Source organism: Mustelus asterias, chromosome 13 (genome assembly GCF_964213995.1).
Source record: "Mustelus asterias chromosome 13, sMusAst1.hap1.1, whole genome shotgun sequence".
In the NCBI taxonomy this organism is placed as follows: Eukaryota; Metazoa; Chordata; class Chondrichthyes; order Carcharhiniformes; family Triakidae; genus Mustelus; species Mustelus asterias.
Genome location: NC_135813.1, coordinates 56,441,679 through 56,468,516, shown reverse-complemented (window position 1 = coordinate 56,468,516; position 26,838 = coordinate 56,441,679). Strand labels below are relative to the sequence as shown.

At 42.8% G+C, this 26,838-nt stretch overlaps 1 protein-coding gene across 7 annotated transcripts in view; it reads left to right on the top strand.

The window, feature by feature from the left end:
- The first annotated feature begins 3,680 nt into the window (after positions 1-3,680).
- The window catches only part of eif4enif1 (eukaryotic translation initiation factor 4E nuclear import factor 1), a 47,690-nt gene continuing 24,532 nt past the window's right edge, over positions 3,681-26,838 (top strand). For 2 of the 7 annotated variants that reach the window (XM_078226807.1, XM_078226805.1), the window contains exons 1-8: positions 3,881-4,285; positions 4,759-4,856; positions 9,672-9,745; positions 11,147-11,280; positions 18,257-18,546; positions 19,457-19,658; positions 22,479-22,648; positions 26,454-26,592. In XM_078226807.1, coding sequence (XP_078082933.1) covers positions 4,764-4,856; positions 9,672-9,745; positions 11,147-11,280; positions 18,257-18,546; positions 19,457-19,658; positions 22,479-22,648; positions 26,454-26,592 — 1,102 coding nt within the window. In that variant the 5' untranslated portion in view covers positions 3,881-4,285; positions 4,759-4,763. Of the gene's footprint in view, positions 3,789-3,880; positions 4,286-4,758; positions 4,857-9,671; positions 9,746-11,146; positions 11,281-18,256; positions 18,547-19,456; positions 19,659-22,478; positions 22,649-26,453; positions 26,593-26,838 lie in introns of those variants that run through there. The other 5 variants (XM_078226811.1, XM_078226810.1, XM_078226806.1 and 2 more) reach the window with 4 other exon arrangements.

Here is a 26,838-nt window from a genome sequence, read left to right as displayed (position 1 = left end):
GTGGGATGGAGTAGTGTATTATAGTTTATCGTTTCTTGTTTAATAAATGTTTTATTCTTTGGTTAAAAGTTCATCAGTTGATTCCTGTGACTCTGTTCAGTAGTTGCCTTCCACATTTCTGAATAAAGTAGAAGTTAAGATCTATCAGACGGTTCCAACCTGGGATCTGACTTATCAATCATAAAATCAGCTTGGAGTCAGCATAGCATGGAATCCGATGGTGTGTTTTTAGTGATGCCACTGAGGGGAAGCATGTTAATGAGGAATAGGATCGGACTAGGATTGACCTTGAGGTACACCAGAGGCAATGTTCCCAGAGTGGGAAGAGAATTCATTGCAGGTAATTGTCTGACTACAACTGGATAGATAAAAGCGAGAGAGACCATGCGAGTGCTGCCCCACCCAACTGCACAATGGCGGAGAGTATTGGATGGTGTGGTCAACCATGTCAAAGGCTGCAGATAGTTTTCAAAGGCAGGAAGGAATCATTTACCCTGGACGCAGTCATACAGAATGTCACTTGTGACTTTGATAAGAGTTGTGTTGGTACTGTGATAGGGACAGAACCTCAGACATGCTAACTTTTTTTACTCATTCATGGGACATGGGCGTTGCTGGCTGGCCAGCATTTATTGCCTATCCCTAGTTACCCTTGAACTGAGTGGCTTGCTAGGCCATTTCAGAGAGCAGTTAAGAGTCAGCCACATTGCTGTGGTTCTGGAGTCACATGTAGGCTAGACCAGGTAAGGACAGCAGATTTCCTTCCCTAAAGGACATCAGTGAACCAGATGGCCTTTTCCAACTATGGGCAATGATTCCATGGTCATCAGTAGATTCTTAATTCCAGATAGTGTATATTGAATTCAAATTCCACCATCTGCCATGGCAGGATTCGAATCTGGTTCCCCAGAACATTCGCTAAATTTCTGGATTAATAGTCTAGCGATAATGCAACTAGGCCATTGCCTCCCCTAGTGGATTAATTGCTGAAGATGCAATTTTTCAGTCTTACTCACAGCCTTGCAAGAGGACTGAAAATGTAACATTTTTAATAGTCCTTCTGCACATGCACACATGACATGCCTAGATTGGAGAGGAAACCAGGAGTGGAGCATGCCAAAACACATTGCTTTGAGTCTGGAGCATGAAATTATGTGCTATGTGTTGATATATACACAAGAATTATGCAGCGACATACGTTGTGGTCCCAAGTTTTGTGTTTAAACTGGAGAGAAAACACTTATCAGTAGATTTGGAAATTTGGATGTACCACACGGAGCAAGCAAGAGACCCTGAGGAGGATAAAGGACTCAGACTCTTGGATTAGTTCACATAGAGAGCCAGGGAAATCCATGTGCCCTTTCCTGAGGCTAGAATTGGGAAATAGAGACTCATAAACCATCGCCCCCGACCCCCCCTCTCGCAACCCATTGAAAGGAGACATTGCTGGCCAAATAAATAGGCATATTGGTTTTTCCAAAGGATCCTAAATCAGTCATTAGGCTCCTCAATACTCATTAGATCCTCAATACTAGGGCAAAAAGTCTATTTTAGCTTTCTGGATGCCTGAATAATGGCCTGACTCAATTGCAGATGTTCTTCAGGCATTCCTGGGGAGAAACATTGGTGCCTGATATTAGACATTTAGGTTGGCACCACATGCTAATTCACCCTATATCTCTTGCATGTGTATCAGCAGTATATAGTGCACAGGGCTTAGGTATCAAACAGGATAGTAACAAAAGTTTTTGTTCAGATTAAATAAATCAACAGCAACTAATGATTTCTGTGCCAAACCTCTTAATCTTTAAGAGTTTGCCTCCTCATGATTTGTATGATGGGTGACGCTGGCTACCTGGGGAGCGTGAACCAGTAACAATATCAACTCACATGGGCTATCATATGACATTAATTAAACTTGATCAACAATGATGATATGATTCCATTAACTGTCCTATTTGGTTGCATGTCTCAGATCTATGGGCACCTGGTGTGTGTGTGTGCGCGCATCTGTTGTTGGCGGGGCGGGGGGGAAGAAGGAAGAGCTGGTCAAACATGTCCTCAACTGGCCCAAGCAGCAGGTGACCAGAGGGGGTCATCCAACTTGAGTGTCTGCCTCTCTACTGCAGCTATATTCATGGACGGTTGTCCCGGAAGAAGAGGCATGTGGCGTCCATGGGCACAATTGAGGGCTTCTGTGCCCGTTGGACACCGCAGGGACTGGGGTGTGTTATTGACCAGTTTAATTGGGCGGCACGGTAGCTCAGTGGTTAGCACTGCTGCTTCACAGCTCCAGGGTCCTGGGTTCGATTCCCGGCTCGGGTCACTGTCTGTGTGGAGTTTGCACATTCTCCTCGTGTCTGTGTGGGTTTCCTCCGGGTGCTCCGGTTTCCTCCCACAGTCCAAAGATGTGCGGGTTAGGTTGATTGGCCAGGTTAAAAAATTGCCCCTTAGAGTCCTGGGATGTGTACGTTAGAGGGATTAGCGGGTAAAATATGTGGGTGTAGGGCCTGGGTGGGATTGTGGTCGGTGCAGACTCGATGGGCCGAATGGCCTCCTTCTACACTGTAGGGTTTCTATGATTTCTTCTATGATTTCTATGAATCGCTTTTCGGTTTTGATTTATTATTGTCACATATTTTGGGATACAATGAAAAGTATTGTTTCTTGCAGATAAAGCATACCGTTTGCAGAGTACATCGGGGAGAAGGAAAGAAGAGGGTGCAGAATGTAGTGTTACATTCATAGCTAGGGTGTGAAGAAAGATCAACTTAACATAAGGTAGGTCCATTCAAAGTGTAGACTCTGTCTACACTCCCCGCTGCCTTGACAAAGCAGCCAGCATAATTAAGGACCCCACACACCCCGGACATTCTCTCTTCCACCTTCTTCCGTCGGGAAAAAGATACAAAAGTCTGAAGTCACATACCAACCGACTCAAGAACAACTTATTTCCTGCTGCTGTCAGACTTTTGAATGGACTTACCTTGCATTAAGTTGATCTTTCTCTACACCCTAGCTATGACTGTAATGCACTCTCATTTCCTTCTCTATGAACAGCATGCTTTGTCTGTATAGCGTGCAAGAAACAATACTTTTCACTGTATGTTAATACATGTAACAATAATAAATCAAAAGTATGATGGCAGCAGGGAAGAAGCTGTTCTTGAGTCAGTTGGCATGTGATCTCAAACTTTTGTATATTTTTCCCGATGGAAGAAGGTGGAAGAGAGTATGTTCGAGGTGTGTGGGGTCCTTGATTATGCTGGCTGCTTTGCCGAGGCAACCGCAAGTGTAGACAGAGTCAATGGATGGGAGGTAGGTTTGCGTGATGGATTGGGTTACATTCTTTAATGTTCTAAGTTTAATTTGTGATTTGTTTTGGGAGGTTCCCCTTTAAGGGGCTACCCTTCTTTCTTAGTCCCTCAGTTTATTTAGGTTAATTTAATTGGATTCAATTCAAAGGAGTTGGTTGCATGTCTGAATAAGTTTATTTATTAGTGTCACAAGTAGGCTTATATTAACACTGCAATGAAGTTATTGTGAAAATCCCGTCGACCCAAAAGACATGTTTGTCAGTGGATGTCTCTGGGTAGATCTTCCCCAGCTCCTTTAATAAGACAAATACTGAATGGGAGGGGTCTGATGACGTAAGCTGTCCCCGCCCACCCCTTGGCTCTGATTGGCTGAGCGGGATACGATATAGTCGTCAATCACATTGGCCTGAGGGTCCTTCGCCTTTATTATTTGGGAGGAGGGGGAAGATAGAGAAAAAAAAATATTAAAGAGTACGATTGCGATTGTTTGAAATAAAAATAGAGAGAGGGGGTGTTGGGAAGAGCGGGTCTGGGTGGGGTCTTTGTGTGTTTGAGGGAAGTTCAGGCAGGCGGTAGGCCTGTACATCCGGGTGTGTGAGCGGCGGCTTCTTGTCGGAGAGGCGGCTGTTTGCGGAGCGGAGCAGCCGGGCCGGCTGAGCTGGGCAAGGCAAACCCGGGGCGCGGAGAGCCTGCGGCCTGTCAGTCAGCACTCGCCGACCGTTACCTGTACCGCCGCCACCACCACCTCCCCCCCCCCCCCCTCCCCCCCTGTCTGTGTCCCGGGGAGCCGGGCCGCTGCTCAGCCTCTCTCTCTCCCTATCCCCGGCAGGCCAGGGCAGCTCTAACCAACACCCCCCCCACCCACATCCCTCTGACTCGGGGAGAGGGGGGGTGGGCACCGTCCCACTTCACCCCCTCTCCCAGAGGCCTGGTCCGGGACAGTGAGTCTGTGTGTGTCCTCCCCGCAGGTAGGTACATCCTGGGCTGGCTGTTGTGACAAGAGGCGGTAGTTTCTGTAATTCCAGCTGCTTTTTATTCTCCCATCCATTGCTTTATCGACTGAGAAATTCAATAGTTGTCCTAAACTGTCCCTATTCTACCTTGGCCGTTCCAGCATCATAAATATGTGCTTAATCTTGCCTTTTTGTTTGGGCTAGATTGATTTATTCGTTGATGGAAGAATGACTGGTTGCTTTCACAGATTGGGTGAAGTGACAACCTGTTTCCTGTACAGTTAATTTTAGTAACGCCTCTACCATCATGTAATATCGCTATTGGGTGGCTTTTTAGTTCGTTTGAACTTGTAACTTCAGTTGATCACTTATCTTGTATTCAGTGATGCCAAGATAAAGAGCAGGAGCTTTTAAATTTTACTCCAGTTGATTTCCTTGCATTTAAAGTTATGTTTTGATTAAAGGTCTATGCTCCTAATCCTTTACAGCAGCCATGGATAAAAAAGAATGGATTGAAGAAAATGGAGAGCCATTAATTGACCCACAGAGAATGTGTGGTAGGAAAAAAACATATAGATATTCCAAGGTAAGTATGATATGGCAGCGAATACATTTTTTGTGACAAGCCTTATAAAACATTTGTAACAAGGAACTGACATGGCTGCTGTCTTTCCAGATGATATTCGAGCCTGCAAGCATTAATTCTCTGCTTCAGCAATAATGAGTCATAATGCTCAGGTTGAGAGAACTTGTTCTACCAGTCGAGAACTATTTTTGAAAGTGTGTCCTGGTGGCCCTGCTGGGTCTAGCCAAGCCAAGTGTAATTAGTATCTGCTTAATTGTTTCCACTTGGCTGTATTGAGTTGGTTTAATAGCTCAAAGTCATCTGAACAGTTGACTTGAGGGAGCTGTTATGGTATGATCTGATGCCAGGGTCTCTGTTCTGCAGTAAGCTGTCAAAGGGATGGTACAAAGAGAATCTTTTAATCTTGGATGTAAATATCAATCCTTGACATACAGACAACAAATGAGTATTGCTCATGTTTCCCATCTGTAATTGCCTTTGTCAAGTGGCTGCAAGTTACCACCTTGAACTGCTGCAGTTGTCTGTGGTGTAGATGCACCCAAGTGCTGTTAGGGTGAAAGTTCTTAGATTTTCACCCAGCAGGTAAAATGCAATATCAGCAGCTATTGTGACTATTCGCAGCTGTAGGTCTTCAACGTGGAACCAGTTTGTATTGTCCTAAAGTGCATGTTCAGGTTGAGTGTCCTGCTACAACTGACTGTATGGAACATGTAACATCTTCAGATTTTTGTTTGTTAGCCTAGAATCTCGTGTTAAGGCAGAAGATGGCAATATGGGAAAATGTTTTATTCTGGATACTTTCTAGTCAAGTGTGCCATGGCCATATGCAGAACAAATTTGTTGAACACCCCTTGAATGTAGATGGTCCAGAGAGCTTTTAACAGAAGAGATTTGAATTGTACAACTGCTTTTGATTGGGAATGTTTATAATTTGTAGGCAGGCTAGTAGTCTAATGGGATTTGGTATAATTGCTGGTTCTTTGAGTTTATTTAAAATTTTGATTCTATTTTAAAAGATTGTCGAACTTGGCATTTGAACTTGGAAGTAATAGCTTGTTGGAGTATGAATAATTCTTGTACAGATTGGAATTTGTGGACTGTTGGACATTGGTGCATCAATATGAACAAACCAAAGACACCTGTGTGCAGGTTCAGTTGGAATTGTCCCCTATACTTGCTCATTGCTTGCATATGAGCTAGGCTTAGGCAACTGAGCCTGACCTGACAGCACCATATGGTCACCTTCCGGAGGTATCATTACTAATATAGGAGTGAATCTTGTTCATGGTCCCTCTTGTCCATGTTTGCTAAAAACCAGTTAGTGTCTGCACTACTGCAAGCTCCCGACACATTTAGTGAGGGGTTTGCTGCATTACTATTGAAATAATTTGCATTTGTTCCAATATATGCTACGCCACTTGATCCATGAAACTGTAATAGTGAAAGACTATATAGGCCATTGCCTTGGTTATGCAATTTGTCCCATTTTCCTGCTTGGTTCCATAGGTCTGCAAACTTTCTTTTAAATATTCAGTTCCCTTTTGATCGTAACTAGCTGCTTCCATTGTCCTTCCAGGTTCTGCTTTACAGATCATAACATGGCTGCTGTTAATAGGAAGAAAAAATCCTCCATTCTACCTTCTGGTTCTGAAGTCTGTGGCCCATACCCTCCTGCCAGTGGAGCCTATTACTTCTATCTGCTCCACTAACCCCACATAATTTTGAATGCATTAAGCCTATCACCTTCTGTGGCATGAGGAGAACATTCACAGCTGCTTTAATCTCTACCTGTAGCTGAAATGTCTCAACCTTGGTGCTGTATTAATAAAATTGTAGCCTAGAATTGGATATGTGACTTCATCAAAATTTCAATTTATGTTTTTGTTCTCTTAGCATCTTTATTATCAACTTGTCCTGCCATCTTCAAAGATTGGTGAATGTGGAACTTCTGGTCTTGGTTCCAGCACCCTCCATTTTTAAAGTTTTGCTTTTAGTTTATGTAGCCCCTCCACCTTAAATGCCAACTGCCACATATCTGCTCGTTTCACTATTCACTACATGAAATTATACTCGGCTAATGGTAGGGTATTGGGGAGAGTTATAGAACAGAGATCTAGGGGTACAGGTTCATAGCTCCTTGAAAGTGGAGTCACAGGTGGACAGAGTGGTGAAGAAGGCATTCGGCATGCTTGGTTTCATTGGTCAGAACATTGAATACAGGAGTTGGGATGTCTTGTTGAAGTTGTACAAGACATTGGTAAGGCCATACTTGAAATACTGTGTACAGTTCTGGTCACTATTATAGAAAGGATATTATTAAACTAGAAAGAGTATAGAAGAGATTTACTAGGATGCTACTGGGTACTTGATGGTTTCTATAAAATACTGAGGGTCATAGATCAGTTAGTCATATCTTTTCACAAAGGTAGGGGACTCTAAAACTAGAAGGCATAAGTTTAAGGGGAGAGATACAAAAGGGTCCAGAGGGGCAGTTATTTCTCTCTCGGGGTGGTGAGTGTCTGGAACAAGCTGCCAGAGGTGGGTACAATTCTGTCTTTTAAAAAGCGTTTAGACAGTTACATGGGTAAGATTGGTATAGAGGGATATGGGCCAAACTCAGGCAATTGGGACTAGCTTACTGCTTTTCAAAAAAAAAGTGGTATGGGCATGTCGGGCCGAAGGGCCTGTTTTCACGCTGTAAACCTCTGACAGTACCCAAGTCCAGGTCATGAATATATTTAAAGAAGTATTCCTAATACTGACCCTGCAGGGAGAATGCCGCAATATGCTTCCCTGCAGTCTAACAACTGTTCGTCAATGTTATGTACTTTGTCGTCTTCAATTCCATATTCGTCTTGCTACTTCTGTATTCCTTTTGTCAAGTCTACTTCATGGAATTTTATTAAATATCTTCAGTCTATACATGCCACCCTCTGTACTAGCATTATCAACTCCCTCTCCATTATTTAATTGTGGAAATTAAACTTTGGATGTTGTTTTACCTTCACCAAAGCAATGGTGATTCTCTTTCCCATGTTGCCTGTAAATGGCAATTTTTTTGTCCTCCCTAATGGTATCTTTCCTATATCTAGTTCAGAATAAGTTTCTGTTTTGGGCTGTGTTTGGGGCTTAACTAAGCATTTCCTGTTTGGATCACAGTGACTAAGTCACTTGCAAGTTGTGGTATGATTCACCTAGTTACTACCTGTATCCCTGTACCTTCTCTGAATACCCCGCAATCAAATACTTCAAATTTTCAGATGGGCAGTGGGAGCCTGGACCAATTGGGAGGAGGCAGGCTTCACTTTAAATCCAGAGTGCTGCAGGAGTAGACCAGAATTGGTATGGGAAAGCTCACAAGCAGAGCCGGTTTCTGTTGGCACCACTATCCCAGTCATGGGTTTTAAATGGGTGTTCCCCCTTTTAAGCTAGTGACTTGGCCCAGATGCTGCTGCTCACTACCTAGAAATCCTACAGTGCAGAAGGAGGCCATTTGAGTTTGTACCAACTCTCCGAAAGAGCAGCTTGCCTAGGTCCATCCCTTCGACCTATCCCTTAACCTTGTGCATTTACAATGGTTAATCCATCCAAGTCCCACATCCTGGACACTAATGGGTAATTTAGCTGCACACCCTGCGGGAGGAAATCCATGCCTTCCATCCATGGAAGAATGTGCAAAACACATGGACAGTCACCCAAGACATGACTTGAACTTGGGACCCTGGTGCTGTGAGGCAGCAGTGCTAACTTCAGCATCAAAAATCTAAGCTCCATAATGGGCACCCTGAGGGAATTGGGATGCTTTATCTCGTCTTGCCAGGGCATTAAATTTCTCATCTTCAAGTAAAGTTTAATATTCTGGCTTATTCAAAGCTATAAAGCTCTACAGGCTGAAGCATCCTTAACACTATGTTGGCCTTTGCAGGGTTCCAAAATTGTCTTTTTGAGCATTGCATCCTCCGAGCTGTCATGTTTGGTTTTCAGTTGTCCAGGAATTTAGCCACACGTGTTGGAGTTGGTCCAACATCCCCAGATCATTTTACTGAGCAGGGTACAATGGAAGGTAGCTGGGTTGAATCGTGCTTCCCAAATTCTGACACGTTTCCACAATCCAGGTGCCTCCTGCAAACTTGGGACTACTGTACAACTCCCTAGTCGTCTGCAATATGGCTGAAGGCTCCTCCCAAGGTTTTTTGTCTTCCCCACCCCCTGTCAATTTTCAATTCTGGCACCAAATGTGATTGAATTCTGCTGCAGATTGAGAAATTCTCTTGCAAAGCTTGTAGTGTTGGGTTGCTTGGTACATGGAGCAGTAAGAGGAGGTAGGAATTTGCATGGGGTGTGGGCAGCGAGCCTGAAATTGGCCTTAAAAATACTAAGCTTCAATTTCACACAAAAGGTGAGAACCTCTGGCTGATATAAGCTTCCAGGTGATAAGACTGCTTGCTAGCAGTTCATGGGCTCCATCACAAGTAGTAGAGTAGTGGGAAGAGAACCGGTTTAGGGATCTCCTAGTCTGCTGTCAAAGTGTTTGTAATGGATCAACATCTACATGATCTGGTGGATGAATCTGCATATTCTGGTCCATAGCTGTTGTGGGAAAAAAACCTAGTTCCGTACTTGTGGCAGCGGGAGTGGTGTTCATGATTTGTTCTTGGGGGAGTGAGGAGGTACTCCATCTTTTAAACTGCAGAAGCTTCATCTTAACCATAATATGGCAGTGTTATTGTAGCTATTCTGAAATATGTAATGTGCTCAGTAATAGCTCCACATTGTATGTTTTCTAAAGTAGTTATAACCTTTTCCTTTGTGCAGGAAAAACTACTAGAAATCAAAGAGTACCCATATGCCAAACAGAGACCAGCATGCCTTTTGGAAAAATATGACAGGTAAACATCAAATTAACATTTCAGTGAATTTTTTGCTTGGCAATGAGTGAATTCCAAACTATTAATTCATGAAACAGATGAGATTTCAGTCAGTTTGAAATAATTGCTAGTGTAGTAAACATGGCTGCTAGTTAAGTTACTTTGACAATAGTTACACTTCAGTGGCAATTACAATTTGGTTTCAACATGCCCAGTGCATATTCATAAAACAGATGTGCCAGCACCTTCAGAGCAGCATTTGTTTTCAAATAGTTTCATTTCAGAAGTTTGCTCCAAGTGCTGAGTACCTAATGCCTAAACCTGATTTTTCAAAGATCATTTACTTGTGATGTCTGTTTATGGCGGGGGTAGTAGAATCAAGACTGCAATATTTTCATATTCATTTGTTAAGTTAGATGTCCTCCATTGGCCATCAGCTGTACAAATGGTAGTCTACAGTGTGTACAGTGTTTAGCAGTATGGTATGCTTGCATTATAGTGAAGAATAATAATTATGATGTCTTCTGTCCAAGTCATTTTTACCAGTTTTGTCTTGGGCTCTTGACTCTCTTGGGAAGAAGGCCAAGACCAACACTGAAGGAAGTTTTATCATTAATGCCCAGTACTCATATGGTTTCTCAATTTTGAGAAATAGGCCACCTAGTCATGTCTGTATGAGCTAGTTGAGGAATTGATACAGGGAGTTTGCTGTGAATCCTGCAATTTTTCTTTCACTGTTTAGGCCCTAGCTATAGTATCACTTCAAATTCTAGGCACCACACTTCAGATAGAATGTTAGGTCTTTGAGAGGAGGCAGAGGAAAATACCAACATTATGTATTTGTATTGTGCAGGGATTTGAAAATGGGGTGGTTTTCCTGGAGTCTAACAATGTTACAGGGAGATTTGTTAACAGTATTGAAAATTGTGGGGGGGTTTTTTGAGTAAGGAAATACTTTTCAGTGGCAGAAGCATTGGCAGCCATTTGATACATAATTAAGACAATTGAAAGAACCATGGGTGACATGAAAACTTCAAGTTGCTGTGATCTGGCACACCCTGCCTGAAAGGGAGATGGAAGTAGATTCAATAGCTTCTTGAAAAAGAAATTGATACTTCAGAACATATCTACCTGTGGGGGAAGAGTAGAGAAAAGTATGACTCATTGAATTGCTCTCTGAAAGAACAAGTGTGATGAACCAAATGGCCATCTTTGCTGTATTCAAACTCCATAGGATTGAAAATGCTTACAAAAGTTAATCTATAATTTTAGATTTTGAAATGCAAAACGTTAAGCTAGTCCCCTAGCTTCACGCTGCTGTGTCAAACACCAAGCAGTGAAACCCTTCATTTATATTTGACAACGCTAAGAAGTCAATTTTTAGGTTAATGAATTTCTACCTGGTGATTCTGGTTTCCGTAGTGAAGGGATCTGGGACCCTGAGAAGTGGCATGCATCTTTGTATCCCAGTTCGGGTAGGAGTTCACCATCGGATGGAACTAAGAAGGATTATGCTTCAGATCTGGACAGGGCAGTTCTCAAACGCAGAATTGCAGGTGAGTGGTGTAAGACATAATAATGATGCTTGGCAGAGTCAAGTTTGTATCTTTTCATGGCTGAAGCCTCACCTTTTGGGGAAACTGATACCAATTTTAAATTCTCATGTTTCTCTCCTGTAAGTTTTGTAGGTGGTTGTGTAATGGGATTAGTGTATGAATCATGGGCAAATCTGTTCTTGAACTGGCAGTTCTGAGAACTTTGCCATTAAATTGGCATATGGTTCCTGGTGCCTATTCTGGGGACACTAGTTCCAATCTCACCTTGGCATCTAAGGAAATTTTAATTGGGGAGTTAAATGGTATTCTTGCTAAATCATGGAACTACTAGACTGTCCAAACATAAACCCAGCTGGCTCACTAATCTCCATTAGCGAGAACCTGTTCTCCTGATCCACAGCAAACAGTAGCCTTCTGAAATGGCCTAGCAAGCAACTCAGATCATGTAATTAAGGAGCAATTAATGCTCATCTTGCCAGTGACTTTCACATACCAGGAACAATTTTTTTAACAATTCAGTGGCTTCCAATTCACACTGCTGCATGGGCTTGGATCCTACATATTTCAAGTTATTCGCTGTGCTGTCGAGAAATAGTGTAATGTAGTTGATCGCTTATAGGCTGATGGGTGTAAGTGAACTTATGTAGGTGTAGGGTTTAGAATTGACAAAACCAGCCAGCAGTGTCTGTGCTGCCAGCTTTTCAACACACTAGTTGGCGTGCATCCCTAGAACGTCCAAGGGATTCATGAAGTTTACTTTGCCTCTGACCCCAAACTCACTCGCATGCCTCGGCAGCTGGGATATTAGATAACTGTTCCATATCTTATCAGACCAGTCAAAGAATATAAAGCCAGATGGATGATCCAGAATTGAATGTCTGACATGGTATAAAATGCAACAGGGCAGTGCAAACTTGAAGTTTAGTTAACAGCAAGATGTGCCATTTGTCCTCTATACAATTCACGTGTTTCCCTTCTGCCCTTTTCTCCTTATCCAAGCTAAACTGCAGAGCAGGTGTTCATTTGCCACAACACTAGGGGAGTTTGACAACCACCACTCCAAATTGGTACGCTGCTTATTAAATTTGCCACCATGATTTCAGATGTGCATTGAATTTCTGCTACATTTTTTCCAGTAGAAATTTATTTTTGGCCACTCATTGCAGATCTAACCAGTTGGCAGTATCTAAAATGGTATCAAAGGATTGCTAGAAATGTCAAATTGCCCAACATGCTTAAGTTCACCAGATGGCCAGAATTGTTTAGTTGTCATTCAGAAACGCAGTAAAGCAGAGGTTAATGTTTCCAATGCAACTTGAATCAAAGCTAGTAACCTTTAGAAAGTGTAATATCGCTGATGTAACTATACATGGGAGGGCGGGGGGGGAAAGAGAGAGGAGTTTGCCAAGGTGCCTACCAGGTCGGGATCCTTAATGGATATGGATACAGTAGAGATGTCAGAAATTGTATGAGTCCAAATGTTTTCACACTGACCATACCAGGTGGCTGACAGAAGCAATGGTCTGATCCCAGATTTAGTTCAGATCAGAGTGACCTGATCTTTGCCAAGTCAGAAGGGTAATGGCATTGATTCTTGCTCTAGGGGTGGCTGCATATTTAGCAGTGTCGTCTTTCAGAAAATGCTTTGAGGCAGTTCTGGTTTGGCAACATTTTGTCCTTGACTAGTTAATTTTGAGTATGTAGTCAGCAGAATTGCTGTTTCTCAGTTTGTTATACACATTGGGTATTGCATTTTTCTACAGAAAGAATTGCTTTTCAAAATTGAACTCATTGCCTTCAAGTGCTTGACATGTCCTGAGCATGTGATGGCAGTTATAGGTGTCCATTTGATCCTATATCTGTGCTGACTCTGCAGAGTAATCAAAAGTACACGTCACTCTGCTCCTCCCTTGACTGTATGCCTCCTAATGTGAAGGATCTAGTGGTTTTTGCATTGCCCACTCCATGGCAGCATCCAAACAATGCTGCATTTTACAAAGCAACTGCCTCTGATTTGGAATACACTGTTTGAACATGATGGGGCAGGTTCAAGTATACCTTGCAAAAGGGAATTGGAGAGAATTTTCAATGTAATGGTGGTCACAAAAGCCATGAGGGAATCATTAATAGATCTCTCTATGGGCTTCATAAGTTGCCTTACTGAGTGCACAGAGGCTTACTCGATGCCAAGTGGTGAGTAGGGGTTTTAAACCTGTTACTTTACCCAGACCAGAGTTGTAGGTAGTCTTCACTGTAGGACTTGCCTGTAAGCAGCAGGCATCGCCCTTTGGTGTACAATAAAGGGTGCTGGTGATGGGAACTGACATTTGGCTGAATTACTACACAGGACTAGAGGAGTGGGATTGGCACTTGCAAAGAGCCAGCATAGACATGAATGGCTGCCTCCTATGCATAAACTCTTATGTATTCTTTGTTCCAATAATCCTTTGTGCAAAGTGTTTTCTAACTCCTCACTTGGTTAACTTAAATTAGTGCCTTTCTTATTGATTCCCTGACTGAATAGTTGGGGCATCAATAAGGAAAGTACTAATTTAAAGGGAGGTGATGGCCTGGTGGTATTATCGCTGGACTATTAATCCAAAAACTCAGCTAATGTTCTGAGGACCCAGGTTTGAAACTCGTCATGACAGATGGAATTCAAATTCGTAAAAATAAAATATCTGGAATTAAGAATCTACTGGTGACCATGAAACCATTGTCAATTGTTGTAAAAACCCATCTGGTTCACTAATGTCTTTTTTAGGGAAGGAAATCTGCCGTCCTTACCTGGTCTGGCCTACATGTGACTCCAGAGCCACAGCAATGTGGTTGACTCCACTGTCCCCCTGAATAAGGGCAATAAATGCTCGCCCAGCCAGCGAAGCCCATGTCCCACAAATGAATAAAAAAAAAAAGTCTTACCATATTTGCAACAGAATTTTGATGTCTTTAAAAATGACCACTTCAAATGTTCCATTGTTGCCTTTCCTATTATCATTGCTCTATCCTTACAACTTCAATCCCTGATTCCATCTGTGATCCTAATTTCTTGTAGCAATGAAATGCTCTAAACTGCAACCAGTATGTTATTCCTGTACTTTAAGCCTTTGAATGTCTAACTACCTGAACTTCACTTGCAGACAGTTGATGCATTGGAACTTGGGTGGTCTCCATATCCTTCTCTTTCGCTCCAAAATATGATTCCTTGCAAATTCTGTTTGCCAGTTTACTATCTATATCTAGGCTTAATTTAAAAAAAATATTTATCCTGGCTTTGCTGTTCACATTTGTGCTGCAATTCTCATTGTCCTTAACATGCCAAAAACCTGAAAACAACATGGGACTGACATTGAAATGAATCCCTTTCAACTCCTATAACTAAGGAACATCAGTTATATGTTCATAGAAACCCTACAGTGCAGAAGGAGGCCATTCGGCCCATCGAGTCTGCACCGACCACAATCCCACCCAGGCCCTACCCCCAGTTTTGTATAAATGCTATCTTTTTGTGACTGTAGTTTCTTAAACCATAAGAGATTGCATTATAGTTGTATCTACTGCATTCCTTAATCCCATTAAGGTGGGGATCAGAACAATAGGTCAGCAAGCGTAGAGACTGGGGGCGAGCATGGGGCTAAGACAAGGCTACCTAAGAGGAAGAACAATCTGGGGGAGGATGAACTCAGTGGGCCTGGAGGTCTGGAGTGTATCTGCTTCAATTATGTGAGGAGCGTAACGGGCAAAACCGATGAACTTAGAGCCTTAATGCATGCGTGGAACTTGGATGTGGTTGCAATGACAGAGACTTGGTTAAAAGAAGGACAGGACTGGCAGCTGAATATTCCAGGGTATAAGTGTTTTAGGCAAGACAGAGGAGGGGCTAGAAGAGGTGGGGGAGCATATTACAGCGGTACAGAGGGTGGACAATTTGGAAGGATCATGTAACGAGACACTGTGGGTAGAGCTCAAACAGGAAGGGTGCAGTCACTATGCTGGGGGTATACTACAGGCCTCCCAACAGCCCACGAGAAGTTGAGGAATGGATATGCAAGGAGATTCTGGATAGATGTAAAAAAATAGGGTTGTTGTAGTGGGAGACTTTAATTTCCCTCATATAGACTGGAAATCCCTTGGGGCTAGGGGTCCGGACGGGGAGGAATTTGTAAAATGTGTCCCGGAAGGTTCTTTGGAACAATATGTTGACAGTCCAACTAGAGAGGAGGCTATACTGGACCTAGTAGTGGGGAATGAGCCCCGTCAGGTCATCAAAGTTTCAGTGGGGGAACATGTGGCAAACAGTGACCACAATTCTGTAAACTTTCGGATAGTAATGGAAAAAGATGAGTAAGGTGCTGAACTGGGGGAAGGCTAACTACAGCCAGATTAGGCAGGATTTGGTGGCTGTTGATTGGGAGAGGCTGTTCGAGAGTAAATCCACATCTGGCATGTGGGAGTCTTTTAAGGAGCAGTTGATAGGAGTGCAGGACAGGCATGTGCCTGTAAAAAGGAAGGACAGGAAAGGTAGGATTTGAGAGCCGTGGATAACCAGAGAAATTGAGTCTAATCAAAAAGAAAAAAGAGGCATGCATGAGGTCCAGGCAGCTAAAAACAGATGAAGCACTGGAGGAATACAAAAAGTAGAAAAGAATGCAAACGGAGTTAGAAGGGCAAAAAGGGGTCACGAAATGTCCTTGGCAGACAGGACTAAGGAGAATCCCAAGGCATTTTATACATGCGTTAGGAACAAGGAGGTTGTCAGTCAGACCGCTCCAGAACAAAGGAGGGAAATTATGCTTAGAACCCGAGGAAGTAGGTGAGATCCTAAATGAATACTTTGTATCAGTATTCACAAAGGAGAGGGACACGTTGATTGTAGTGTCTCAGGGGGATATGTAGACCCGTTAGAACAAATCGCAATTACAAGGGAGGAAGTGTTAGGTGTTTTAGGAAGCATTAAGGTAGACCAATCCCCAGGGCCAGATGGCATCTGTCCTAGATTACTGAGAGAGACTAGATGAAATTGCTGGGCCTCTAACAGGAATCTTTGTTTCTTCATTGGACACAGGTGAGGTCCCAAAGGATTGGAGGATGGCAAATGTGGTCCTGTTATTTAAGAAGGGTAGCAAGGATAACCTGGGTAATTATAGGCCAGTGAGCTTGACGTCCGTGGTAGGGAAATTGTTGAAGATTCTGAGAGATAGGATCTATACACATTTAGAACTGAATAGTCTCAGCGATAGACAACATGGTTTCGTACGAGGGAGGTCATGCCTCACAAATTTGGTTGAGTATTTTGAGGAGGTGACAAAAATGATTGACGAGGGAAGGGCCGTGGATGTCATCTACATGGATTTTAGTGAAGCATTTGACCAGGTCCCTCAAGGCAGGCTGGTGCAAAAGGTTAAATCTCACGGGATCAAAGGTGAACTAGCTAGATGGGTACAGAACTGGCTTGGCCATCATGATTGGCCATAGAAGACAGGGGGTAGCAGTGGAGGGGTCTTTTTCTGATTGGAGGTCTGTGACTAGTGGTGTTCCGCAGGGCTCTGTACTGGGACCTCTGCTGTTTGCGATATACATAAATGATTTGGAAGAAGATGTAGCTGGTCTGATTAGTAAGTTTGCGGACGACAGATTGCTGGAGTTGCGGATAGTGATGAACATTGTCAGAGAATACAGCAGGATATAGATAGGCTGGAAAATTGGGTGGAGAAATGGCAGATGGAATTTAATCCAGATAAATGCGAAGTGATGCATTTTGGTAGATCTAATGCAGGGGGGAGCTATACAATAAATGACAGAACCATCAGGAGTATAGACACACAGGGATCTGGATGTGCAAGTCCACAGATCCTTAAAGGTGGCAGCACGGGTGGAAAAGGTGGTGAAGAAGGCATATGGCATGCTTGCCTTTATTGGACAGGGCATAGAGTATAAAAATTGGCATATGATATTGCAGTTATATAGAACATTGGTTAGGCCAAATTTGGAGTACTGTGTCCAGTTCTGGTCGCCACACTACCAGAAGGACATTGAGGTTTTGGAGAGTGCAGAAAAGGTTTACCAGGATGTTGTCTGGTATGGAGGGTATTAGCTATGAGGTGAGATTGAGTAAACTAGGGTTGTTCTCCCTGGAAAGATGGAGGTTGAGGGGTGACCTAATAGAAGTTTATAAAATTATGAAGGGCATAGATAGGGTGAACAGTTGGAAGCTTTTCCCAGGTCAGAAATGACAAACACAAGGGGTCACAAGTTCAAGATAAAGGGGGGGCGGCAAGGTTCAATACAGATATGCGGGGGACATACACAGAGGGTGGTGGGGGCCTGGAATGCACTACCAAGCAAGGTGATTGAGGCAGACATGCTAGGATCATTTAAGACTTATCTAGATAGCCACATGAACAGACTGGGAATAGAGGGATTCAAACGGATGATCTAGTTAGGAACACATGATTGGTGCAGGCTTGGAGGGCCGAAGGGCCTGTTCCTGTGCTGTGTTCTTTGTTCATTGAATTCAAATAAAATAAAGCTTGCCTTTAATAAATCTGTGGAGGTCATTGGTTAACCCGTACTTCTCTTTTAGCTAAATGGTTGTGAAACATTGTTACAGACTATTTTATCTTTCTGACCTTTGTTGAATTAGAAAATGCTAGTTCACTGGAAGAGTTCAGGAATTGAATTTTCCTTCCTAAAGTTGCTGATGGTAAACTAAGAGACCCTTAAGCTCCCAGATCTGATTGCTGTTCTGTAATATGCTTCTGATTATTTCAGTTGCAGGAATACAAGTGCTTCCAAGCTCTTCAAATTGTGTGCTTGCAGCAGCCCATTTCTGATAGAGACATCAAAGGGTTGCTCGTGCTGTAGCAGTAACCTATGTTGCCCCTCACTGGGAAAACTAGCCAAAATAGAGCTTCTGATTGAGCAAGATATTTTCAGACCCATGGTACATTTCTGATCAGTTGTCTCTTCTCTCTAGATCCACGAGAGAGAATCAAGGAAGAAGATATTGATGTTGTGCTCAGTCCACAGCGCCGGAGCTTTGGTGGAGGCTGTCATGTGATCAATACTCCTAACTCCCGTAGATCTGGAAGCCCATTGGAAAATAAAGAAAATGAAAATATCCGTGGATTGGGGGGCCAGCGGAGAATTGGCAGTGGACGGATAATTACATCAAGGACCTTTGATCGAGATGGCCGTGACAAAGACCTGCGTGACAGAGATGTGCGAGAGGGGAGAGATCGCGATTACAAGGAAAAACGCTTCCGGGTTAGTTGTGTTACTAGATTTCACTTGACTTTTGTATGCCACCTTCTACATTATGTAAGTGACATCAAACCACTTGTCAAGTTCAAAACTGAAATTCATTTCTCTGGGCAGTATTGGAGGGAGGAATGGGACCTGGCGTCTGGGCAGGTTTAAGATGAGGTAGCTGCAAAAGGTAGCAGTAGATGTCCATTTGAGGCCTGGACTGGAAGCTCATTTGGAAATTGATTATTTGAGTGTATTGAAGAAGAGGCCTTAGACAGCCTCTTTATGGGATCACGGATCTAACGTTTCAGCATCCATTTGGACTATGGCGACATTGAACTGGTAGCTCACCATTTTTTTTGAGCATTCTTTTTCTTGTTTCACTTGTAGTGAATTGGCAAGACTTTGCATGAAGCTGATTACTTGAGTATTAAATTGTCACTTCTTCAGTCCCTTTAGTTATTGAAGGGTAAGCAATGTGAATTGAATACTTGCAGCCATTGACCCGCCCCTCTATGATGCACCTGCTGTTGCATTAAATTGCCTTCATGCCTATGGGCAGCATGGTGGCACAGTGGCGCTAGGGACCAGGGTTTGATTTTGGCCTTGGGTGATTGTGTGGCGTTTGCACGGCCTTCCTGTGTCTGCGTCGGTTTTCTCCGACAGACTCAATGAACTCAAAGGCCTCTGTGCTGCAGGGATTTTATGATTTGTTGTGCAGGATGGTAACCTATCGAACTTTGGTCCCCAAAGGCTCAAACTGAGATGTTCACATGTAGCAATTATAAACATGACATTGAAATGCTCCACTGGTTTTTCAGTGCTTGCAGTCTGTTTAAGTATTCATAATTTAAGTGGTTTGCATCATTGCCTCCTCCCAAAGGAAATTAACTTGTGCCAACAAATGTTTGTCGTCTTGTTTTTGCAGAGAGAATATGGTGATGGGAAACGCATTTTCGGTGAGCGGAGACGATGTGATTCATACACTGAAGAGGAACCAGAATGGTTCTCTGCTGGCCCCACCAGTCAGTCAGAAACAATTGAACTGACAGGCTTTGATGATAAAGTACTAATGGAGGATCCAAGGCGGCCAAAGCGGTGGAGGAAGCGATCAGAAACTCTTAAAGAAGGCATGTTTCGTTGTTCGTTGAAGTTGGCACAGAGTATACATCAATCTTGTTGAACGTGGTGATTCTTGAACATTCTTCATCCTCAAGTCACTGCTCTAATTCCTTCTGCAAGGATAAACATTTACAAATTGGCTTGGGAGAGCCATAAAGGAATTGGTCACTCTCCTCACTTTTCCTTCCCCAGACTCTTAGATTTTGGGGTGGGAGGTACTGGTACTTGAGTGAGGCAGGATTTTTGAGGAGATGGTGAAATAGTAATTTCTGAGAAGCTTGTCAAGCAGTGTAAAACAGGGAGATGGATTAAATATGACTTCTCGCACCATCTATCTGACCACAACTTGCTGGTTTGAGCAAATAGCATTGGGTCAGTCAAGCGATACGTTGCAATGCCTCTGATGTGAAGATGGTTTTGAGGGTACACTTGTCTTTTCAGGATGGAACTGTCTATCTTGCACCAGTTTGAATTTTCATTTCAGTTCAGAAGCAGTAGAGGAAGGTGCCATCAGTGATTGGTGACAGAGCAAATATGGCACTCGGCAGCTTTGCCTCGTGTCCCTTGCCTCTTATCCTTTAACTGCCTGCTCAATTCCTTTTTTCATTCATCCCTCTGTTACAATTAATTGCTTCTCCTTCAACCTTACATTGTCACCAAAAAACCCAATAAGGAATTCGGGAGAAACCTCTTGACTCCAACAGTGTGGCAAGTGGCATAGATGCATTTTTATTCTTTTCAAGGAATATGGGTATCATTGGCTGGCAAAGCATTAGTTACACCCTTGAATGTGGTGGTGGGCTGCCACCCTGAACTGCAGTCCATGTGAAAGTATCACATGAGGCAGGACTTTGAGGTTAAGGATCCTTCTAAATAAAATAAGTAAGCTAGTCGCCTGGGCCAGAAGTTTGGCAAGCGCTGTGGAACGAGGAAGTAGCTGTAGGATAAATGTGGCTGCTTCAGGGTCCATCTGACCACTGACCTGCCACTTCAGCCCAAGCCTGAATGTTATCCAGCTCTTGCTGCACACTGGCATGGACTTCAGTGTCGGAAGAGCCATGAGTCCTGAGCATCCTCACTTCTGACCTTGTAGAAGGAAGCTAATTGAAACATGTTGGATCTAAGACAGGGTGAGGAGCTCTTGCATCTCAAACTGAGATGATTAACTTCAAAAAACCTTCCTTTGTGATAGACGTGACTCTGACCAGTAGTGTTTTCATCCTGGTTCGCTTCAGTTCTATTTTTGTTTGGGCTCCTTGATGCCAAGGGCAGCCGCTCTCCTACTTCCTTGAATTCAACTCTTTTCTCCATGTTTGAACTAAGGCTATAATGAGTTCAGGAGTCAAGTGGCCCTGGCTGAACCCAAACTGAATGTCAGTGAGCAAGTTATTGCTAAGCAGGTGCTGTCTGAAAAGGCAGTTGAAGACACCTTCCATCATCGAGTAGACTGGATGGTAATTACGGATTGGAGTTGTCCTGCATTGTGGACAGGCCATACCTGGACAATTTTCCACATTAGAGTATTGTAGCTGCACTGGAAAAGCTTGGCTGCAGTTAGTTTGAGTCCATTTCTTTACTATTACTGAATGTTGTCAGGACCCATAACCTTTGCAGTATACATTGCCTTCAGCTGTTTCTTGATATCCCATGGAATGAATTGAATTGGCTGAACGGGAGGAGGCTGTGATACATATCCACACAGCATTTCTGGCTGAAGATGGTTGCAAATACTTCAGCCTTGTCTATTGCACTGATGTAGTGGCCCCCACCCCCATCATTTGAGGATGAGGATATTTGTGGAGCTGCCTCTTCCAGTTGGGGCCTTACCTATTTAAATCTATCAAATGACTTGGATGAAGGTTCCGAATGTAGGTTCCGAATGTATGGTTTTCGCTGACAGACTAGGTTGTAAAGAGGACATGAGCCTGCATGTTCTGGTTCATAAATCACTACATTGGCATGCAGGTTCAAGCGATTATGAAGGCCAGTTAAATGTCATACTTTCTGAGGAAAGTGGGGATGCTTTGCTACAGTTGTACAGTTCAGAGAAGGTTCTCGATTTATTCCTGGGATGAAGGGATTGTTTTTGATTGTCACTATATACTAATGTGACAAGCATTGATGTGCACTATACAGACAAAGCATACTGTACATAGAGAAGAGAAGGAAAAGGGAGAGTGCAGAATGTAGTGTTACAGTCATAGCTAGGGTGTAGAGAAAGATGGCCTTTTATCAGGAGAGGTTGGGCCCGTGTCCATTGGAGTTGAAGAATGAGTGACCTTTATTGAAACAAAGTCCAGAGGGTGACAGAGTGGATACTGGGAGGATGTTTCTCCTTGTAGAAGAAACTAGTACTCGGGTGCACCGTTTAAAAATTATGGATCTCCTATATAGGCTGGAGATGAGTTTTTCCTGTTTGTTACTCTGTGGAATTCTCCCCTCGTGAGGGCAGTTCAGGCAATGTCATGGAATATTTTGATGGTTGAATTAGGTTCTTGATTGACCAAAGAATCAAAGGATGTGGGGATATACAGGAAAGTAGAAGCCATGGTGTGAATAGTCGTCATAAATATATCTGTCCAGTTAGAGGTAGGTCTGCAGAGCTTGGATCTGATTTGTTAGTTGTGGGATTGTCCCCCACCCCCCCAAAAAATCAAGCAAGTGACAAAACTGGATCTGATTTGTTCCTGAAAGTCGTGCTGCTTTTCTTCCACAACATTGATAAAATGCAGCCTCAAGGCTCAGTCTTGCATTCTTTTCACAAGTTCTGACTTGGATTACCTAAAACAATTGTAATTGTGCTTAGAAAAATGTCATTGTCTTTCTAGGTGTGGAATGTAATGGCAGTAGTGCTCAAGAGGCAGATACATCTGCAGTTCCTGCAACAGAAGCTGACCAAGAAGTTCCTCAGGAAGCAGTTCTACCTGAATCAACACCAGGGGATTTTGACTTCAATGAGTTCTTTAACATGGAGAGGAGTGTCCCTGGACTGGCATCGGTAAGAGGACACATCTGGTGTTGAGGAAGGGAATGCAATGATATTTTAATCCACCAGTAGCTAATCACGGGTTGGGTAACAGATTTGAGGGAGAATCCATCGACCCATATTCAGTTATATTGGTACGGCAGTACACCATCTTGTACATTGTGATTGTACCATTTCAAGATGGCAAATGCTGATTCATATTGACATTCTAAAAACCCTTCCAATTCATCTCTACTGGCACACTAATTTGACCGGACCTTATTTAAATTATTACTCAATATAAGGTCATACTGGATTCCAAAATTTGTAACAACATAGCACCTGTTTAAATACTTCCTAGGCTCTAATGTTTGAGGCATGCTTCATTTCATCCCTGCCATCTTTCCCATTGTCAGCACTTATTGCTGTTTTTCCCTGCTTAGCCCATGAATGTTTCAGCCTTGATTTGGAGGATTTATTTATCATTGCAATGGAATTTGGTTATTTCTGGTATTCTGGGCAGATATTCGCCACAATTGCCATCAATGTCACGTTGAGGAGTTTGCACAATGTCTTTATAAATGTTAATTGGACTTGTCTAAAAGGTCTACAGGGCTTCCTTAAAAAAAAAAAATATTTTAAAAGCCCTACTGTTGAATGTGGGTACAGGTGAGTATATTGGATTGATCACTAAATATGCTGGTGCATTTAAGGTGGTGGGTATTCACAGCATACAACACTTTAACCAATGCTGCTATTTGTAATAAGAGTATTGGAGCTATCAAATATTGTTGCTCGACTTAAATTCTAAATTCTAGCTGGTTTGTAAAATGGCTAAAATCTGGAGATTTTAAAACTGCAAACATTGGTAATTTGTTACAAGTATCAGCTTGATTGAATCACTTGGTGAGTTTCTATAATAAATACAGGTATACTTTTTTGGGGTGATGGTGATTTGACTGGAGTTCTGGGGATGGATGGGAAAGAGCTTGGGCCACAGACCATATGCCTGCTGTTAGTACTGCCCTGGCTGAAGAAAGATGATGGGGTGGAAAGATGAAAGAGGGATAAAAATGAGCTCTGAACATGGATTCAATATTACTGTAGGATTGATTGGGCTTGCTTTTAGTCTCAATCATTTAAGCACATTTTATTACCTTGAATTAACAACTGCTCCTCCATTCTCACCTCAATACTCCGATTGCTTGAACTACTTACAGTTGGCATTTGTTTATATACACTTGCTCGTCCTGCAGAAGTGCCCTCACTTTGTTTTGAGCTGACCATGGGAATGTGAATTAGGCAGCTATTCCAGAGGACAAGACTATCCCCAATGCTGGGGTGAAATGAGTGGGCGGAAGGGCAATGGTGTGCATTATTCGGAGGGATTTCTTTTTAGGATCTGTTTGCTGGGGCTGCTGTGACTTGTTGCTTTGCAAGGCCCAATATTGGTCTCTTGTCATTTGTATGGTTTGCAACTTCAAAACTTTCAACCATCCGTGTGCAATGTGATGTTTCGTCCAAATTCTGTGTCTCCTGGGGTTTTAGAAAGCTCCGCTATAGCAATGACTATAATGTGGGTAGTGAGCAGCTAGGAATGTTAGTCCAGCCAGCTGCTGCGGACTGCAAGAAAAAAGCAAATTATCCGATCTCTCTTGAAGCAGATGGTCATTCAGGAGTGAGACAGGGAAACTAGCAATTGCAAAGGATGAAGCAGAGGGCAGAATAACATTTGCTGAGATGTTGGGGCAAATAGAAATGGAACTTTATGAGCACTGACTGGAGTGGTAATTGTTCTTCTACGATATTGAGGACTAGGAGAGATGGTGAGTCAGTGATACAGATCAGAGTAGTGTTATGTTCTTGAGTGCATCGATGAGTTGGGGATTCCATCAAGGATCTTGAGTGAATGATCTGTCATGGGTAATGGTTGAAGAAAATAGACCCATTGTGAATTGAGTGGTGATGAAGCCTTGGAAGTGGCTGATTGCTGAGCATGAGATCAAGGAGTATAACTGGAGTCCAGAACTCCAGTGGGTGCATGAGCAGCTGGCTGGGTTTATGGAAGAGAGAAATTTGCTAGATGCAGGATGTTGACATGTCAAACATTGTGGTAAATTCCAATGCTGTGGTGAGCATTGACCAGTGGTGCTATGCACTGCACTTAATTACAATCTGATGGTCTGTCTTCTAATTTTTGTACATAAAGCAGTTGCACAGCTAACATTTACAGCCATTAAATTGGAAGGAAAATTTTCAAACTCTAGGTAAATGTTCAATAGTCAGTGACCCTTCGACTGTCTAAGTCTGACTAACTTCCTAAGGTACAGACTGTAAAGGAGCCTGGCACCTTTGCTTAGCATTATTGCATGGCGATAACTAGAGGTTCTTCATTTGACCTGTAAACCTTCAAATGAATTTAACCAAACATGCCTTTCAAGGGACTGAATCTTGATGTAAATGTTTTTAATGTACATTTCAACTGTCCAACTTATTCTCTAGGACACTAACTTTTGGCCTATTTTGAAGGTGATTGGAGTACAAGGATATAGGTGTCTGGACCAATAGTTGCAGGGCTTTGGTGAGACCATAACTGGAATCTGATGCAGTATGGTAGCACAGTGGTTAGCACTGTTGCTTCACAGCTCCAGGGTCCCGGGTTCGATTCCCGGCTCGGGTCACTGTCTGTGTGGAGTTTGCACATTCTCCTCGTGTCTGCGTGGGTTTCCTCCGGGTGCTCCGGTTTCCTCCCACAGTCCAAAGATGTGCGGGTTAGGTTGATTGGCCAGGTTAAAAATTGTCCCTTAGAGTCCTGGGATGCGTAGGTTAGAGGGATTAGCGGGTAAAATATGTGGGGTGAGGGCCTGGGTGGGATTGTGGTCGGTGCAGACTCGATGGGCCGAATGGCCTCCTTCTGCACTGTAGGGTTTCTATGTTTCTATGTTTCTATTTTGGTCTCCATATTTAAGCAAGGATGTATCTGCATTGGAGGAAGTACAGTGAAGATTCATTAGATTGGTCCCAGGAATTAGAGGGTTGTTTTATGATGAGACTATATTGAGCCTATACATTCTGGAATTGAGGAGAATGAATCAATCTTGTTGGAACAAGATTCTGAAGTGGCTTGACAAGGTGGACACAAGTTGTTTCCCTTGGCTGGGGAATCTAGATAAAAGGGGACGCGGTCTTAGAATATGGGGTCCATCGTATCGGAATAAGATGAGAATTCGAAGAAATTCTCAACTTGCAGATGTTTCATTCTTGGAATATATTTTATACTGAGACAAATTTTTGGTTGTTCATGTATGGAGCTGAGGCAAATTATCAGCTATGATATTGAATAGAAAAACAGAATTTGGTTGTATAGTCTACTCCTGTTTCTACTTGCATATCATTACACCCCTTGCTATTGTTTGGTACAGGGCTAACAAGGCCACATTTGACTCAAAAAATAACTTTGAATATTTAGACGCCTTCAGTTGGTTTGATGTACTAGCACTCTTAAACCAAGATAGTGATATTTAAGGACGCCAATAAAAGCTCAATTGAATGTCTATTGTTATGCCCATCACTAACTATGAATAGATGTGTAACTAAAATTAAATGGTGTTATGATTTTTTTGGGAGGGGGTGATCTCTGTTGCACTAATTGAGCAGCCAGCCAACGATTTGGAGATGCAGTCAGCTGCCCCATCCGTCGTGTTGGGAAATGGAGTTCAAACCCATCTTCCACATTTAGCGCCAAGTCGCTGTATGATGTAAGTTCAAAGCTCTTCTATGTAGTTTGCTCATTGAATTTGACTTAATTCTGACATTAATCTTTTTTTTATTGATTTAGATGATTGAAGAGGTGCTGGGTGAAGGATCAGTGTCATCCAGCCGCTTCAGCCAGTGGTTCTCGAGTAACTTGAGTAGACCAGGTAGTCGATCCAGTAGCTTGCGATCTACTCCACATGAAGAACTTGAAAGACTTGCTGGTAAGACGTTTTTGAATGCAAAGAAATACAATGCTTAACTTTTCAGGCTTTCAAGCTAGTTTGTTCCTGGGCCTTTTGAGTGACAAGCTGTGTAATGGAAATCCCAGCATTTGGGCCATATCAAATTGGACAGGTTTTAAAGAAAACTACTCCTTTTCCCAACCTGCAGCTGTGAACAAAACAAGCAGTTAAATAAGGCATTGAATATTAAACAGTACTTGCAGCACTGAAGAAATGTGGAGTCCT